The sequence below is a fragment of the Mus caroli genome, chromosome 6 (genome assembly GCF_900094665.2).
Source record: "Mus caroli chromosome 6, CAROLI_EIJ_v1.1, whole genome shotgun sequence".
Classification (NCBI taxonomy): domain Eukaryota; kingdom Metazoa; phylum Chordata; class Mammalia; order Rodentia; family Muridae; genus Mus; species Mus caroli.
This window is the reverse complement of record NC_034575.1, coordinates 52549299-52569283: the sequence shown is the minus strand read 5'-3', so window position 1 is coordinate 52569283 and position 19985 is coordinate 52549299. Positions and strand designations below refer to the sequence as shown.

The following is a 19985-nucleotide window of genomic DNA, read 5'->3' as shown; positions in this document are numbered from 1 at the left end:
GATTTATTTATTTTTATTTTATATGCATTGGTGTTTTACCTGCGTGTATGTCTGTGTGAGGGTGTCAGATCCTCTGAAACTGAAGTTACAGACAGTTATGAGCCGTCATGCGGGTGCTGGGAATGGAACCCCAGAACTCTGGGAGAGCAGCCAGTGCTCTTAGCTTTTGAGCCATCTCTCCAGCCCATAAGAATCATCTTTGGAGGAGAGAGTGTTTTCAGGAAATGCCCAAATAAGTAAAGCAGCCAACCCAATACTTAAATGTTGGTGTTAGAGTTTAAGCAGTTAAATTGTCATTGATTCCGTTAGCAAATACCCATTAAGTATCTAGTTTTCATGCCTGGGAGTGGGTACCTGCTTAGAGGTAAATGGGAAGGGGAATATAAGGAAGAACCCCATGAGGTGGGGGGACTGGGAGGGAAGGCAACATGTAAATAAATGAGGGATGAAATTAATTAATTAATTAATTAATAAAAAGTAGCTAGTTCTTCTTTTCTTAGCCTTATTGGAATACAGTTCACAAAGTTATAGATATGCCTGGTGTATATATAGTATATGTGTCGAAAAGATATCTTTCTCTTCCTTAAATGATAGAGAGGGAGAGGGAGAGGGAGAAGGGGAAGAAGATGAAGAAAAGAAAAGAATTATGAAAATATTTAAGATATACTCAACATTTATTTTATTATTTTTAACTCTATCTCTATCCTCCTCCTCCTCCTCTCTCTTTCTGTGTTTCTCTCTGTGTGTTTCTCTCTCTCTCTCTCTCTCTCTCTCTCTCTCTCTGTGTGTGTGTGTGTGTGTGTGTGTGTGTGTGTGTGTGTGTATGTGTACATGAGTGCAAAAGGAATCAGTTTCCTTGGAGCTGGAGTTACAGGTGGTAGTAAATGGCCTGATATGGATGATGGAATCAAACTCTGGTTCTCTGCCAAGCAGTACATGCTCATAATGCTGAGCCATCTTTACAGCCCCTCCCTTAGCAAATCTGAGTATGTAATACACTCTTAACATATTCAAAGTGCATAATTTTAAAGGAAATTCCATAAATAAATTTGTAAATAATATTTGGAATAATAATATAAATATTTTTGAATAAGTCATGAAATTTTATAAATATATAATAAATATAATTTTAATGTAAATGGTTAGATACATAAATATTCAAAATGCCCTCATAATTAGGTTATCTAAAACCCCCAATATATGCTAATAGTCATCATGTTCTACATGCATGAGGTTGATTAGTCTCATCAACTTATATTTTAAAAAAATATAAATAATATATACATAAATAAATGATTTTGAAATAAATTTATAGAAATTTATCCCATAAATCAAATAATAAATGACACAAAATTTCACATATCACTTTCATACTAATATCTTGTGATAGTTTACCTTTAAAAACATGAAATAAATCTGGTTCCCTATTTCTTAAACAGGAGGGACAAGTGTTTACATTTGGAGGCAATAGCTCTGGACAGCTACAGCCCAGCCCCAGGAGTGGGAGAAGAGGCCCACAACTCATAGAAGGAATTGGTGGCTGTGTTTCACAGATAGAGTGCGCAAGGTAACGGACCTTTTTAAAAAGTTTGAATAGACAGTTTTGTGCTTATTACATAGAAACTCCAAAACACATGGCTCTGCTTTTAATAATGATTTTTTTCTTTGAAAATTTATTTCTTTAAGATACATTTTAATTTAAAATTTTCATTTCTATTAATAATTATATAAGAAATAATTATTAGAAGTTTACTACATATAGACTGCCTTACTCTGATTAGAAGGTAGGAGAGAATTAAACGGCAAAGGTGGGGTTGTTTGCCTGTTTAAGTTGATGAGACTAATTAATCTCATGCATACAGGACATGATGATGATTAGCATATATTCAGGACTATAGATAACCTAATTATAGGGCATTTTGAGTATGTATGTATGAATGTATGTATGTATGTATGTATGTATGTATTTAACCTATTGCATTAAAAAATGAAAGTCTTCCATTTAGAACACATAGAATAAAATATGGGACCCAGAAGTAAATTTACACAGATAGGGCTACATAGTATTTGATTGGAGAAAAACTGAAACAAAATAAGTCCCTCCCTATTCAACAAATGGTGCTAGCAAAACTGGATATCCACCTGTATAAAAGTGAAACTAGATTTATATTTCTTACTCTGCAAAAGTTAGCTCAAAGTTAGCCTGAAAGATGCTCTGTGGTTCAAATGCTCTCAGTGCAAGTATGAGGACCAGAGATCACATCCCCAGGACCCATGTCAGTGGCAGTGGATGTGGCATTCTGCCTGTAATTGTAGCCTTGGAAGGCTTCCCCAAGAGCCTAGTCATGTCTACAGTCTTTGGATGTGTTCATTAATAGACATTACCTTAGTGAAGAAGGAATAAAAGCATTGGAAGAAGGTTCTTGACATGAGCTCAGGAACCCAACAAGCTCACAAATACATTTGCCCTCAGTCATGTGTATGCATACCTACATGCACAGACACCACACACACACACATGAGCATCATACATACACAACTCAAGTGGACTAAAACCTTAATTTGAATGCCAAAGCCCTGAAAATGCTAGAGGGAGACAGGAGGAAAACGTGTCAAGATGCAGGCAGAAAGTAGTAGAACTTTCTGAAGGACTCCAGGGGAATAGGAATAGCTTGAAGAATTAACAGTTGAACTGAATGGAATTTAAAGGCTTAAACAAAGCAAGGAAACCTATCAGCAGAGTTAACAGACAGCCTTCAATGGGAGAAAATCCTTGCCAGCTACTTCAAACAGAAAGCTAAAACCTAGACCATGTGAAAAACACAAACTGCTGCTAATCACCAAGCCATTAATTGAGCAGAAAGGTCTCACAATAAGCAACACACATAACCATGAACATTTTTAGGCATGTTTACCATCCCTAGCTTTCAGGGAAATGCATATGGAAACCAATTTGAGATTCTACCTCACTCAGGCAACCCTTACCCATGTCAGACCAGCTGTCACCAGGAAAAAAAAGCAAAAGGAATCTTGGTGAGGGAGAGAAAAAGTCAGTGCTGCTGGGGGTGCAAACTGGTGCAGTCACCATGGAAATCAGGAGAGAGATTCCTCAAGCTGTTAAAAGTAGAGTTACCATTTGTCTCAGCTGTACCACTCCTTGGCATGCACTCAAAAGACTCTGATATCTTACCACAGAGGCTCTTGCAAACTATTCACAAAAGACAGAAAATAGAATCAGCTTAGGTGTCTCTTGATAGATGGATAGGTCATGAATACATGATATACATATTCAGAGGAATTTTCTTCAGCTATCAAGAAAAAAAATGGGATATACAGTTTCCAGGAAAATGAATAAATCTAGAAATTACTATTTAAGAGAGATGACTCAGGCTTAGAAAGATGAGTGCATGTACTGTCTAATGCAGATCTTAGCTTTTACTGTTTGTCTGTGTGTACATGTGTGGGTGAGAGCGTGATAGGTCATAAAACTATAAAGGGGACCAAAAAAGGAGAAAAGAAGTGTTAAGGAAGGTGGGCAATGGAACACATGTGACAAGAAAGCAGAAAGAAGATGCCAAAGAGGTGGAAGGATAAAGGAGCAGGGACACAGAGAGATATGAGCAGAGATGGCAGAAGGGACTAATAAAAACAAGTGTTTGACACAGCATCGTGATGAAGCCTGATATTTTCTATGCTGTTTTTAAAATTAAGAATAAATAAATAAAATACATGATATGTAGCACAACTGGTGGAGTGCTTGCCTACCACTCAGTGAGTCCTGGTATAGATCCCTAGAACCACATATACTGGGTATGGTGGCAGTGGTCTCAGCTGTAGTGATGGTGGTGATGGTGGTGGTGGTGGTGGTGGTGGTGGTGATGGTGGTGATGGTGAGCTTTGCCTCTAATCCCAGCACAAAGGAGGTCAAGGCAGAAGGGTCAAAAAGTCAAGATTATCCTTGGCTACATGAAGAGATGGTGGCAAGCCTGTTTTATATGAGATTCTGTCTCAACACAGAACCAAAAAAAAAAAAAAAGCCACATAGTAGGAACCATAGTAAATCCCCACCACAAATAGTATCTTTACTATTACTAGTATGTTAATACCACCTCTTCAGGGATTGAAGGAGTTCTAGTACTCTGCAATACTAATACTGTAATGAGACAGCTGGCTGTATGGTGAAGGTAAATCTGTCATTTCCATTTCTTTTTAAACTCATGGGTGTTTGGTTCTTTGGACTATCATATTGTCACTGTATTGTATTTTATATTGTAGTTATCACACCATTGCATATGTCTACACCACCGGTCAGGTGGTATCTTTAGGCCATGGACCAAGTCACACAAGCAACCCAACTCATCAGGAGGCCCCCGCGGAGAACTCTGACATTACCTGCCTGCTAGCTGCAGAGGGTATGAGTATTTCCACTAGCTCGTGACTGATGGACTGAAGGAGACATCGCATTCAGTCTTCTTTCACAGGATCCCACTGAGCTATGATTTTGGTTCTTAGTGCTTTTAACTTAAACTGTTGAATCTTTTTCCTGGAGTAATAGGTAATCATTTCTAAAGATTTAAGTAATTCAAAAGACATCAAATTAGTTAATTATATAAACAACATGGTTTGCTACATTCAAGCAAATAGTTAAGCAAGTTAACCCTGATTCATTATGCAAGGGCCTAGACAACTATAAATGTTTATTGAATGAATAAATAATATTTGATCTGGTCAAAATTAATTCTTATGCTATTTGTAGTCAGAATTTAGGAGAGTATACATTTCTAACAAATGAATACATTTAACTTAGTTATATATAGGTTTATTTTTCCCCAGTAAAACTTTGAACATGGATCTCTTAATTTTATAGACCTTGTGGATATTGAAGTCAAAGACATTTTTGCTGGAGCACACGCCAACTTTGTGACAACTCGTCGGGTATCAGTATGTGTTATTCCTTTTTAGACTTATTTTTCCCCTCTAGATTTCAGGAATTCTTTCTTTCCTGGTGCTGGGGACTCAAACCCAGAGCCTTGTGTATGCTAGGCAAGCGCTTTCTTCTGAGCTGTACCCACAATTCCCTAAATTTCAGAGTATTGTTTGAGACAGTATATTATTCATTTTCAGATCTCTTACTAATGTGTTCCTCTATTAAAATGGTGGAAATGTCAACAAGACCTTGTCTCCAAAAATGAACAGAGGGCTGGGGATGTAGCTCAGTGGGAGATTACTTGTCTTGAGTGCAAAATCAAGAGCCCTGATTTCATCCCAAAATAGGAATGGCAGGAGAAAGATGTGGGCAATGAGGGGCAGGCTTAAGACAAAAGAAGAGAGGGAAGATGGGGCAGGGGAGATGCCTGAGACAGAGGGGAAGAAGAGGTACAAAATCAGGCTACCGTGCACAGTTGGGAAAGCAGGGGAGGAACCAAATAAAAAGATGTGAAAGAATGGTTTCTTATTTGGGAACTAGGAGGCAGCTTTTTCCAGAGAAGCATCTCTGCAGGAAAGTCAAGACAGACAAGCACAGAGTTTAATTTTAACAGATAGCAATAAACCCTGGTGTGGGGTCAATGCAAGAAGAGGAGAGGAAGTGGAAACAAGGATTTTGACAACAGAGACATTTTAACAAGAAAGTAAAATTAAAAGATAATGGGATGGTTTCTCATGAGTGGCAGAAGAATGTCCCAAAGCAGGAGAGAGAAAACAGAGTCCAGTGCTATAGCAGTTCTTCTCACTGTGGCTGTAATAAAACACTGTGACCAAAAGCAAACTGGAGATGAAAGGGTTGAACTGGCTTACAGCTTACTAGTCCATCATGAAGGGAAGTCAGGGTAGGATCTCAGGGCAGGAACCTGGAGGCAGGAACTGAAATAGAGACCCTGGAGGAACACTGCTTACTGTCCTGCTGTGGGTTGTTCTGTTACTTTTCTTATATAGCTCAGGCTCATCTGCTTGGGCATGAAACCAACTACAGTCACCTAGGCCTCACCCATCAATCATTCATCAAGAAAATGCTCTATAGAAGCAAAAAACATAGGCCAGTCTGATAGAGCCAGTTCAATTGAGATTCCCTAAGCTTTATGTCAAGTTGAGAGAATGTAGTGTAGAATTGAGATGTCTAAGGAAAGAAATATGCTGTTGTGGCTGCAGATGAGGGTGAGTTGATGCATAATACTGCTTGATGACCAAAGCTGATGTGAGAGTGAGAGAAGCAAAGGAATGTGGGGGAAGGCAAGGAGAGGAGCAATGGTTGTGTCAGAGTAAGATAAGCAACTGTCTTTGGAAGTGCCCATGTGGTATTTGTGATCACAGATTGAATGTGGTTGGCCAGCACGATGGGCAGTTGTCTTCAGTGGTGTCAGGCATTGGGAACTGACTTTGGAGTTATCCAGACTTGAACATAATGAAAGAAGGAATTTTCAGTCCAATAAGGGAAGCCTAAAGGAGTTGTGGGAGTGATTAGAAGAGTGAAGAGTAGGAACTAAGCTTGTTTCAGAGTAACGAGATGATCGAAGAGTGAGATCTGATGCCATGGTTAGAGAGACTGTTCTGAATGGGTGCTTAAAAATGGAGCAATTGTTAGTGTAAAAGTCCAGTTTATGCCCTAGACATAAGTTTGTGCTTTTTAAGTAAGGGTCATTTTGCATTCTAACAATCATTTGGTTCTGTCTGTAGACATTTTAGATTGGTATGCTGACAGTGACTATTACTAGCTTCTAGTGGGTAAGGGCTAGGAACAGTGAGTACTAAATATCTTACTATGTGTAGTATCCTTCACAACAAAGAATTATCTAACCCCAGGAGTCAATCACTTCAGTTTGGAGTTTAGCTACTCCTGTCAGGAGTAGCTAAAATGAGGTGAGAAAGGAGTTGAGGTGAGATTGGGAGCTGAGATGTTGAAGCAAGAGACAGACTTCTGTCATCACCTTTGAAGTTGTCAAGAATGAGAAGAGGGAGCATGAGGACAGGAGCAGTGGTCAGCACAAGTGACAAGGAGCTTGTGAAGTTTTCAAGGAGAAGCTAGGGACTTTGAAGAGGAAAATAAATGATACATAAATGCCAGTAGGGGGCAGATGGTTGTACTGAGATGCTTAGATACAAGAGAAAATAAACCCTTGTGATTGGTAAATTTCCAAACCACTGGGATTTAAATCAAAGTGCTCAGATAGGAGCTGGAAACGTGGCTGAGTCTGAATAAAATCCTGGCATAGAGCCCATCACCAGCACAGTGGGTAGGCACACCTGAAGCATTCTATTTGTACATATTTTCCCAGAGGATTTTATTTGATTGAAGAAAAGTAGTGTATGTGTGTTTGTGTGTGTGTGTGTGTGTGTGCGTGTGTATGTTTGTAGTGTCACTCTTGGCTATATAGTGAGACCCTATCTCAAACTACATATAAGATTGTGTATGTGGCATTTGAAACCCAATGCCTACAATTTTCTGTGGCATTAATTGCATTCATAATGTCATTAAGTATCATCACTGTTTCTCAAACATTTTAATCATCACAAGCAGACACCTCATATCTATTAAATAATAATTCCTCATTCCCTGGCCTCCTCAGTCCTAGCTAATTTCTTCTTTATTTCTATAAGGTTGACATACTTTATATAAATGTAATCATAAAATGTCTCCTATTTTTTAATTGATTTATTTCCATTTAGCATGGTCTAGAATACACCTACATTATATTAGAGTATCACTTTCAATGCTGAGTAATATTTCACTGCATATTATATCATCACATCGAAAATGCATTCATATGTTGATCGCTATTATGGCCGTTTGAATGATGCTAAGATGAATATTGATTTATAAGCACCTATCAGTCTCTATTTTTAATCTTTTATTGCATTATTACACTTTTTAAAATCCAGACCAAGCAAAATGGCACAAGTTAGGAAACAGAATGTTCATCCTGAAGCAAAAGCTCAACCCACCAAACACCTATGCAAGAGGACAAGCCCTGCGTGTGCCTGGCACTTTACTGATTGTCACTCAAAGTGTATGTGCATTCCCCTGGTCATTTTTGTCTTTATTTTCTTCCTTAAAGCGTACTAGGTCTACAGGTGTTTCCATGAAAATCCTGCCAGAAATAATCCGAATCAACCAGTCTCTGGTAAAGAAATGGAGAGCAGCAAACAAAAGAAAAGATCGGGAAGATGCCAAAAGGTGACTCAGCTTGATGACTTAGAGTCCCTTCTGTGATTCTGAAGTCCTAATCACTTTGTCCTAGCTGTGAGAGAGAAGGTTTAGCTTTGTCCTAACAGAATTTACATTTTGGGAATGATTCTCTTTTATTACCTTTTGGTTGGATTGGTCATTGATATGCATGGTAATTAATAATTTATTTAATATAAGAGCTACAGGGAGAATGTACATGGCGTGTACCTTTCTAAGTAAGGGAGATGTATGAATGGGTCTTAGCAGCAAGTTGTACTGCTTTTGGGTCTTCATAGTTGATTAACTCACGGTCAGAATTTAGGCCTTTAGTGTAACTGGTTGTATTCATTATTTAAATGCAAATGCATAGAAAAATAACTATAAAGAGTTTTGGTGATACTCATTAGTGACATCTATAAGTTATGTGCTCATAATGTGGATATTAATAATGAGTCTAGAGCTCTATTTTTATATAAGATAAAGGAGGCTGTAGGTATTTCTATCCTGCAGCCCGCAGGTCACATGAATCCTAGGATACCTATAAGTACTGCTCAACACATTTGCATATGACAGTGGTTCTCAACCTTCCTAATGCTGTGATATTTTAATACAGTCCCTCATGTGTGGTGATCTCCAACCATAAAATTATTATTTTTGCTACTTCATAATTAATTTTGCTACTATTATGAATCATAATGTAAATATTTGGTATTCCCAATGGTCTTAGTCCACCATTATGAAATTGTCATTTAACCCCCCAAAAGAGGTTGCAGTTCACAGGTTGAGAAGCAGTGGCATATGGCAATGTCACCTCACAATGTCCAAATGTGACTTTGCCCTTGTCTTGTTATTATGTTTGCAGAGAAATCAGCTTGATATTTTCATCTTCTGCTTGTTTGACAGCGAGCTTTCTGAAGAAAAGGTAAAGCTTCAGTGGAATTTACCTTTATCTAAAATACTGGGGGCCGTTTACAAGGAAACTTATAGAACCAAATTGAGTGTGAATTTTGTCAGCACATGGATTCCAACATAGAGAATTCTCTGGTTGATAAAAGATTCTTTCATGCTATAAACTAACTCCTCCATATTCCTCCCTCTGTTGTTTAATTGGAGGGAATGGCATTTTAGTCAGCCTCTTTATATCTACAGATAAACAGCTGTACTTAAACATGCTTTACTATCTCAAAACCAGGACTCTCATGTAGGCCAGCTGGCCTTGATCTTGCTGTGTAGATGAGGAGGACGCTACATATCTGACCCTCCTGTCCTCATCTCCTAGCAGCTAACATTACCTAATAGTTTAAGTAATTCTTTTAATGTTCAGTGTTTGGGCCATCTATATCTCTTGGGAATCTCTCTCTCTCTCTCTCTCTCTCTCTCTCTCTCTCTCTCTCTCACACACACACACACACACACACACACACACACACACACACACTCACACGCACACACACACACACGATCTATATTCCCAGAAATTCCATCAAGTTTTTTTCTTCCTTTGCATGTGTCTTAATTATGGTTACTATTGCTGTAATGAAAGAATATGACCAAAAGCAATTTGGAGAGAAAAGGGTTTGTTTAGCTTATGGTTACAAATCACTGTTCATCATTGATGAAAGTCAGGATAGGAACTCAAGCAGGGCAGGAACCCGGAGGCAGTATCTGATTCAGAGGCCATGGAGGGGTGCTTCTTAATGGCTTGATCCTCAGGACCTCCTCAGCTTAATGTCTTACAGATCTCAAGACCAGCAGCTCAGGGGTGGCCCAACCCAAAATGGCCTGGTCCCTACCTCATCAGTCACTAATGAAGAAAATGCGCTATAGGATTTCCTACAGCTTGATCTTATGGAAACATTTTGTCAGTTGAAGCTCCCTCCTATCTGATGATTCTAGTTTGTGTCAAGTTGATATAAGACTAACCATCTGTGTGTGTGTGTGTGTGTGTGTGTGTGTGTGTGTGTGTGTGATGCTTGTGTATATAAAGGTGAAAGCCATCAAAGGATATTGAGTATCTCTTGCTATGCAGCTTTTATTTCATTTTATTTTTGTAACAAGAGCAAAGCAGCACTAGAACTAGTTGGTAAGATTCTGTTGGAGAAGACCACATGCCTTGGATGGATGATATTGAGAAATCAAGTTGAAATCGAGCTATAAGAATCTTCCCTGCTGGATGGTTTCATATACGGAAATCCATCAACGTAATCCATTATATAAGCAAACTTAACGACACAAACCACATGATCATCTCATTAGATGCTGAGAAAATATTTGACAAAATCCAACACCCAATCATGATAAAAGTCTTGGAAAGATCAGGAATTCAAGGCCCATACCTAAACATGATAAAAAGCAATCTACAGCAAACCAGTAGCCAACAGCAAAGTAAATGGTGAGAAGCTTGAAGCAATCCCACTAAAATCAGAGACTAGACAAGGCTGCCCACTTTCTTCCTACCCATTCAACATTGTACTTGAAGTCCTAGCCAGAGCAATTCGACAACAAAAGGAGATCTAGGGGATACAAATTGGAAAAGATGAAGTCAAAATATCACTTTTTGCAGATGATATGNTAGTATATATAAGTGACNCTANAAATTCCACCAGAGAACTCCTAANCCTGATAAACAGCTTCNNTGAAGTAGCTGGATATAAAATTAACTCAAACAAGTCAATGGCCTTTCTCTACACAAAGAATAAACAGGCTGAGAAAGAAATTAGGGAAACAACACCCTTCTCAATAGTCACAAATAATATAAAATGCCTTGGGATGACTCTAACTAAGGAAGTGAGAGATCTGTATGATAAGAACTCTAGTCTCTGAAGAAAGATATTAAAGAAGATCTCAGAAGATGGAAAGATCTCCCATGCTCATGGATTGGCAGGATCAATATAGTAAAAATGGCTATCTTGCCAAAAGCTATCTACAGATTCAATGCAATCCCCATCAAAATTCCAACTCAATTCTTCAACTAATTAGAAAGAGCAATCTGCAACTTCATCTGGAATAACAAAAAAAACTAGGATAGCAAAAACTCTTCTCAAGGATAAAAGAACCTCTGGGGGAATCACCATGCATGATCTAAAGCTGTACTACAGAGAAATTGTGATAAAAACTGCATGGTACTGGTATAGCGACAGACAAGTAGACCAATGGAATAGAATTGAAGACCCAGAAATGAACTCACACCCCTATGGTCACTTGATCTTTGACAAGGGAGCAAAAACCATCCGGTGGAAAAAAGCATTTTCAACAAATGGTGCTGGCACAACTGGAGGTTATTATGTAGAAGAATGCGAATTGATCCTTTCCTATCTCCTTGTACTAAGGTCAAATCTAAGTGGATTAAGGAACTCCACAAAAAACCAGAGACAATGAAACTTATAGAGGAGAAAGTGGGGGAAAACCTTGAAGATATGGGCATACGGGAAAAATTCCTGAATAGAACAGCAATGACTTGTGCTGTAAAATTGAGAATCGACAAATGGGAACTCATAAAATTGCAAAGCTCCCGTAAGGCAAAAGACACGGTCAATAAGACAAAAAGGACACCATCAGATTGGGAAAGGATCTTTACCTATCCTAAATCAGACAGGGGACTAATATCCAATATATATAAAGAACTCAAAAAAATGGACTCCAGAAAATCAAATAACCCCATTAAAAATGGGGCTCAGAGCTAAACAAAGAATTCTCACCTGAAGAATACCAAATGGCTGAGAAGCACCTGAAAAAATGTTCAGCATCCTTAATCATCAGGGAAATGCAACTCAAAACAACCCTGAGATTCTACCTCACACCAGTCAGAATGGCTAAGATCAAAAACTCAGGTGACAGCAGATACTGGAGAGGATGTGGAGAAAGAGGAACACTTCTCCATTGTTGGTGGGATTGCAAGCTTGTATAACCACTCTGGAAATCAGTCTGGAGGTTTCTCAGAAAATTGGACATAGTACTACCAGAGGATCCCACAATCTCTCTCCTGGGCTTATATCCAGAAGATGTTCCAACCGGTAAGAAGGACAAATGCTCCACTATGTTCATAGCAGCCTTATTTATAATAGCCAGAAGCTGGAAAGAACCCAGATGCCCCTCAACAGAGGAATGGATACAAAAAATGTGGTACATTTACACAATGAAGTACTACTCAGCGATAAAAAGAATGAATTTATGAAATTCCTAGGCAAATGGATGGACCTGGAGGGCATCATCCTGAGTGAGGTAACCCAATCACAAANGAACTCACANANTATGTACTCACTGATAAGTGGATATTAGCCCAGAAACTTAGAATACCCAAGATATAAGATACAATTTGCTAAACGCATGAAACTCAAGAAGAATGAAGACCAAAGTGTGGACACTTTGCCCCTTTTTAGATTTGGGAACAAAACACCCATGGAAGGAGTTACAGAGCCAAAGTTTGGAGCTGAGATGAAAGGATGGACTATCTGGAGACTGCCATACCCAGGGATCCATCCCATAATCAGCTTCCAAACACTGACACCATTGAATACACTAGCAAGATTTTGCTGAAAGGACCCTGATATAGCTGTCTCTTGTGAGGCTATTCTTGGGTCTAGCAAACACAGAAGTGGATGCTCACAGCCAGCTATTGGATTGAACACAGGGCCCCCAATGGAGAAGCTAGAAAAAGTACTCAAGGAGAAAAAGGGATCTGCAACCCTATAGGAGGAACAACAATATAAACTAACCAGTACCTGCTGGAGCTAGTGTCTCTAGCTGCATATGTATCAGAAGATGGGCTAGTTGGCCATCAGTGGAAAGAGAGGCCCATTGGTCTTGAAAAGTTTATATGCCTAAGTACAGGGGATCTCCAGGGCCAAGAAGTGGGAGGAGGGGGAGGAGAAGGGGGGTGGAGGACACGGGGGACTTTTGGGATAGATAGCATTGGAAATATAAATGAAGAAAATACCTAATTTAAAAAAAATGATTCTTCCCTGCTGGCTAGTTTTATAGCCTAAGAAGGGCACTGTAGGCTTCTAGGGAAGAAAAGATAAACAGCTGTGTACCCTACAAGCTATAATACCAATCTGTTTTACAAAGCATGTCTATTTGTGCAGTAGAACACTACTGTTAATGGCATAACCAGCTGTTCTCTTGACTGGATTAGAGATGCACTCTATGGAGGCAAAGCATTGGTAGTGTTGTAAAGCTGGCCAAAAATCATATAAAATAGACCCTATGGAGGAACTAGAAATGCTGTTTAACTAGCATGGGATATCACCAAACTGCTTTTTTGAATATTTATAATTATATTCAGAAACAAATGCTACTGTAAGCCTTAAAAAAAGTTTCCCTGCCCCCAAAGTGATTGCTGGTAAATGCAAAAATTCATGACTGCACAAAGTCCCTAGAATAAGTGATGCATGAATGCTCAGTTTTAAAGAAGACACTCATGCCATTCCCTGTAAGCTCAGGGAACATCACATAATACAGCAGCAAAAACAAAGAAAAAAAATGTTCATGGGTGAAAAGATCTGCGAAATACTATGTTCTGGGCAAGACACAGCCATTATGACAACAAACTCCCCAGGGCTGTGGCTGCCTGAACTGGGTCTAGATGAGAATTGTGCATCAGCACTCAGGCATGGGAGGAGGATAGGCTTGGGATGTTGGATTGATTCAGGGACAGTGGGCATCAGTGCCTTCAGCTGCAAACCCATGCCTGGCTCCACCATGATCGTTGTAATCCCATACTTACATGGATATCCCACATTAGACAGGGTCAGAAACAAAACAAAATGCAACGCCCAAAAGTCATGAATCTGGGAAAGGGACTCTCCAGGACACAATGGCCCCTTTTTACTTCAGACTTATGCTTATTGCACATAGGAGAATTGTCTATACTAAATTTAGGAGTTAATGCCCTATCAGCTCAAAATATGTCAAATTGGTATATCGCTTATTTCCAGGTGAAATCACCTAAAGCATGATAACTACAGAAGAGATTAACCACATTATCTGGCTTGTTTCATTTTTGGTTTTGTTTTGTTTTGTTTGTTTGTTTTTCTTTTTTTTATCCAAAATGTGTTTATTGGGAAGGTTCCCACTCATCTTGAATCAGGGGCTTTCAGTGCTGCTTCCCCTTGAAGGAGCATCCTTCTGTCAGCCTTGCTTTTCTATCTGTAGGCTTACAGAGGACAGTGGAACAGCTAATACACGAGACTATAGTTTGTGCATGGCTAAAGACCGTGGTGATTTTATAGCATCCTGGGCATTTTATATCCATAAAGATGGAATTGGGCTCTGCACCAGGCACTTTTTCTTGTGTTTCCTCTTCTTTTCTTCTGGAGAGCAATAAAGGAGATCCTTTGCAAGGCATGTTCTTGTAGGGCCATCTTCACAGCCGGGAACTTTTGTTTTTCTACATGTAGCAAGCAATAAATAGTTAAGGGCTGAGCAAAAGGTGTGTGAGGGAAAGGAGAATGGTAAGTGGAGTTGTGAGGATCCTACATAGATAGTCACTGAAGTAGCCCCTTTAAACACACACACACAGACACACACACACACACATGCCTCTTCTACACATATCCTTAAGAGTTATTATCTTAGTCTACCCACCCATTTATCATATCATTCCTTCACAAACATATTGTTCTTTGTCTAAAAAAGTATAAAACATCATATTTTTGTCATTTCTTTGGATTTATCTTGTTCCTATGTACATACAATTTTAATAAAACTTGTATCTCTTTTTCATGATAATCTTTCTTTATGTTCATTGAATGTAAGAGAATCCTTTATACTTACTGAGTTCTTAGGCCCACCTTAAGTTTCCATAGGGCCAGCAGCAAGGCAGAAGTGATCTCTTCCTCTTCTACAATACTATCTTTTTAAAGAAGAAAAAATATCCATGAGCACTTTTTGGGAGTTTTAAACTTCCAGGTGATGGCTGCAAAGGAGAAAGAATTTTGTAGAAATATTTACAGTTATAATTTGTGTAAATAGTTCTAGTATCAATACTGATACTTAATTCAGCAAACCCAAAATATGTGTTGATGATAGTTTTTTAAAGCTGTTAGACTTGCTGCATGCTGGTCATGGAATGTGACTAAATCAAACTGCCAAGTAAACAATATCTGGGCAATATTTTAATGTAGAAAAGGGTCAAGGTTGAGACGAACTGGGTAAATATTGCTAGAATCTAGGACTGGTAGAACTATCAAGGACAGGATTTTGAGGTAAGAGATTCAAAGTTTCTCATTGCACAAACTGTGTGTTCATGTTTCCGTTAATGAGTTCATGTATCTTTCAAAACATTTCTAAAACAAACTGTCAAACCTCTGCTGACAAGGTCTCTGGGCATAGTGGAACCACTATTATTTCATCACCCACCCCTAATGTAACTGCAGAAATGTAAATCTTAAGAAGATATGGTGGTTAGACACAGTGGTGCATTCCTGTAATCCTAGCACTTGGAAGCTGAGGCAGGAAGATCACAAGTTCAAGACCAGCCTGGGCACACTAAGACTTTGTCTCAAAAAGTAATCAATGATAAATAAATAAGTACACAGATAAATAATTAAACAGAAATGGCACCATATGCAGAGAGTAAACAATTGAGTCTGTGGAATAGACTGATTGTCGGGATAGATAGTCCTTAGACTTATTTTGTAGAATCTTGGTAGGGATCAGCTTGTAACTTTGTGGTAGAGTAGGGGTTCAATCCTAGTACCATAAAATTTAATTTAATTTAATTTAAAAAATAAAATCCTGCTAAAATTGCAGCCTATTAAATTTTACCAATTCAGATATAACAAGTTATAGTTTATTCCTTTTTAACAAGAATAGATCTATACACTTCTGTGTTGCTCTAGTCTATTATTTCGAAAATAGGTGAGCTTTAAATAAAGTTATTATTTTGTGTGTGCTAAGACAAAGACCAAATAATATCATATGGAGTTTTAAAATATTCTTTTCCCACCTGTTTATGTGTTTTTAATGCTTATTGTATTCATAGAGATGCTGGAGAAAATAATTTCATTGATGTGGATTTAAAACTGGCAAGAGATGTCTTCAAGAAGTTAACAACAGAGAAATGGATTTCTTCCTTGGTAACAGCCACTATTTATTTCGCTTATCTGGGATACCACACAATCACACTTCTTTGTAGGAATAAATATAACAGCAGCTTAGTTTTGGTGGGAGGTGGGTAATAAGGACTTGTGCGTGGGGCTGAACAGAGGGCTAGTTACCATTATAATGGTATTTTAGTCCAGACATTGTGATAGGTGGTGGCATTTACTTTTTTATTAAACCATTAAATGCACAAAAGATATAGTCTTTTGTTTTCAATATGAAGAAAGTAATACTGAGACATGAAGCTTCTTTCTAGCAATGCACATGGAAAGGACAGGGGTTTGGGAAGCAGGATACCCTCTCTGGTGAATGATTAAAAAGCTCAAGGTCTGCTTTGAGATGAATCTTGGGTGCAGCCTTCTGAGTAATGGACTTCGCATGTGTGCCACTGCAACTAGCTTACAGAAATATTTCTGAAGAACTTTGCATTAGTTTCAAACCGACTATTCACTGTGTACATCCATCTACATGTGATTTCACTTTAGTTCCTTCATGTCCCATAATATAAAATGAGCAGATGGATCACTCAAGGACTACCTCAAGGGTATGTGAATGAAAAGGCTGACCATGATTCATCAATAGGTTCCAGAAGGACTAAGTGAACTTTCTAATTGGAAGATGATGAAAGGAAACCTGCAGCTACAACTTGTAGTCATTCAAAATACTGTATCTTCTGTAACTTGGCCTTGCTCTTTGTTCCTTTTGACCACAGATAACCACATGTCTTGAGGAGGATCTGCTCAGAGATCTTCCATACAGTTCTCCACACCACGACGCTCTACTGGTTTTTCTTTTGCTCCCAGAATGTTCCATTATGCACGATCCTAAGAACTGGAAGACCCTGGCATTTGAATTTGCAAAAGTTATTCATAAAATGGATCCACAGTCATTAGCATTTCTGAGTAAGTTTTATATCATTTTACAAATATATTCTGTAGAATCACTTTTGAAGTAGAAATCATAGCAAACATTGGAGAGATTTCATGATACTATTTTAGTGAAGGGTATGTGAAGTTTTGTAAAGATCAATCCAAAACTATTATACCCGCTACACTTCTCACCATACAAAGCAAGTATTGTTCTTACACTTTGTTAGACATACAGTGCCAGTCAAGATAAATCATACTTTATAATTTTTGATTACTATTTGGAAACCTCAAACATTTAACCAATAGTGACAAAAAGCAATGGTAAACTTTTTATCACTGGGTCTGTGCCTGGAGCTGATCCTGTGCTACAGTGCTCCATACCCAAATATTTATGGGAGAGAGTGGGTCTCCCAGGAGTGCTATACATCTGTGAGCACACGTAAGACCACCATTTCTGCTCAAAATCCTGGCCCATGAGGACCCACCCAGAGCCATCAGAACACAGGAGCCAAGGAATAGCCAGAGACATGATCCTTCAGGTTTCTGTCTGCACTCTGGAGCTGCACCCTGTGACACAGCTCTCCATATCCAAAGTCCTTCCAGAGAGAACTGGTCTCCAGGAGTACTGACACACAGGTTTGCAGGAGGGACAAGACACAGTCAGAGACAGCAGGACCAGTTAATACCAGAGATAACCAGATGGCAAGAAGCAAGGGCAAGAACATGAGCAACAGAAACCAATGCTACTTTGTTGGGAATTGGGCTATGGAAAGACAGGTGGTCTCCAGTTGAGCTGAAGTTTGAACCCCAAAGGGTGATAATTCACCTACATGACACGGTAGGCATTCCCTCATGCTCCCGGAACTCTGGCTCCTGCCTAAGATACCACCTCCCACAGCCCCCACAAGAGAAGCATGGCTAGAAGTCACATAGGCCAAGATTCTGACCTTCAGGCTAAACTCCTTCCCAGGTACCTAGCAACAGTAAAGACCATAAAAGGGGCTGTTAGGCCCCCATCTTGCTCTTGCTCTTAACTCTTACTTCTCACTCTCTTACCTCTTATACTCTCTCTCACCCCCTCTCTCCTCTCTCTTTGTCTTCTCCTCTCCTCACCTCTCTTTCTCTTACTCTCTCTTTCTCTCTAGCCTTCCCCCCCTTACCTTCTCTAGTTCCCCTTGCCTTTCTACAATAAATCTCTAAAACCATAGAGAGTCTCTGTGTTCCAGTCAAGACTGCACTCGCTCTCTCAGGTGTTGGGAACTTCTCTTCTCTCATCTATCTCTCCCATAACTCCGAGGCTCTAGGAAAGTAGCTCTAGGAATCCCAGGTAGGGCTGCCCCTTGCCACCCCACCCCCTGAAACATGGGTCAGAGGCTTAGATGCTCATCCAGGGATGAGTGGAAGATAGACAGCAGCTCTCCCACGCCTGACAGACTAGAGAATAGGTAAAACTCTGGCGGGGTGTGGATCTCCCCTTTCCCAGGGCAACCTCTGGGCTGCTTCCCCTCCCCAGGGCATCCCATGAGCCCCCTTATTATTTCCCTACACTACTTGGCATCATTAGAACCCAGTTCTCCCACCACAGTGATCCCTGGTTACCCCAACACACCAGAAAAGCAAGACTCTGATTTAAAATCATATCTCATAATGATGATAGAGAACTTTAAGAAGGACATAAATATCTCCCTTAAAGAAATACAAGAGAACACAGGTAAACAGGTAGAAGCCCTTAAAGAGGAAACACAAAAATCTAATAGAAGAGAAAGTGGAGAAAAGCCTCGAACACATGGCCACATGGGAAAAGTTATAAATGGAACACCAGTGGCTTATACTATAAGAACAAGAATCCACAAATTCCCATAAAATTGCAAAACTTCTGTAAGGCAAAGGATACTGTCAGTAGGCCAAAATTGCAACCAACAGACTGGGAAGAAAATCTTTACCAATCCTACACCCAAAAGAGGAATAATATACAGTATATACAAAGAACTCAAGAAGTTAGACTCAAGAGAAACAAATGAACCTATTAACACATGGAGAACAGAAATAAACAGAGAATTCTCAACTGAGGAAACTCAAATGGCCAAGATGCACCTAAAAAAATGTTCTACATCCGTAGTCATCAGGGAAATGCAAATCAAAGCAACCCTGAAATTCCACCTCACACCAGTCAGAATGGCTAAGATTAAAAACTCAGGTGACAGCAGATGCTGGTGAGGATGTGGAGAAAGAGGAACACTCCTCCATTGTTGGTGCAATTGTAAGCTGGTACACCCACTCTGGAAGTCAGTCTGGCGGTTCCACAGAAAATTTGACATAGTACTACCTAAGGACCCAGCTAATACCACTCCTGGGCATATACCCAGAAGATGTTCCACCATGTAATATGGGCACATGCTCCACTATGTTAATAGCAGCCATATTCATAATAGCCAGAAGCTGGAAACAGCCCAGATGTCCCTGAACAGAGGAGTGAATACAGAAATTGTGGTACATTTATACAATGGAGTACTACTCAGCTATTAAAAACAATGCTTTCATGAAATTCTTTGTCAAATGCATGGAATTTGAAAATATCATCCTGAGTGAGGTAACTCAGTCACAAAAGTACACACTCACTGATAAGTATGCACTCACTGATAAGTGGATATTAGCCCAAAAGTTAAGAATTCCCAACATTCAATTCACAGACCATATGAAGACCAAGAAGAAGGAAGACCAAAGTGTGGGTGCTTCAGTGATTCTTAGAAAAGGGGACAAAATACAGGAGGAATTATGGAGACAAAGTGTGGAGCAGAAACTCCCAGGAAAAGCCACCCAGAGACTGCCCCACCTGGGGATCCATCCCATAT

At 39.3% G+C, this 19985-nt stretch overlaps 1 protein-coding gene and 1 pseudogene across 1 annotated transcript in view; one reads left to right on the top strand and one right to left on the bottom strand.

Annotated features, from left to right (window-relative positions):
- Herc6 (HECT and RLD domain containing E3 ubiquitin protein ligase family member 6) overlaps positions 1-19985 on the top strand; it is a 68965-nt gene that overhangs the window by 17140 nt on the left and 31840 nt on the right. The window contains exons 6-12 of the mRNA XM_021164082.2: positions 1440-1567; positions 4276-4412; positions 4868-4941; positions 8052-8170; positions 9024-9083; positions 16146-16239; positions 16977-17166. Of these exons, the coding sequence (XP_021019741.1) occupies positions 1440-1567; positions 4276-4412; positions 4868-4941; positions 8052-8170; positions 9024-9083; positions 16146-16239; positions 16977-17166 (802 nt within the window). The remainder of the gene's footprint in view (positions 1-1439; positions 1568-4275; positions 4413-4867; positions 4942-8051; positions 8171-9023; positions 9084-16145; positions 16240-16976; positions 17167-19985) is intronic.
- Positions 14204-15409, bottom strand: LOC110296439 (annotated as a pseudogene).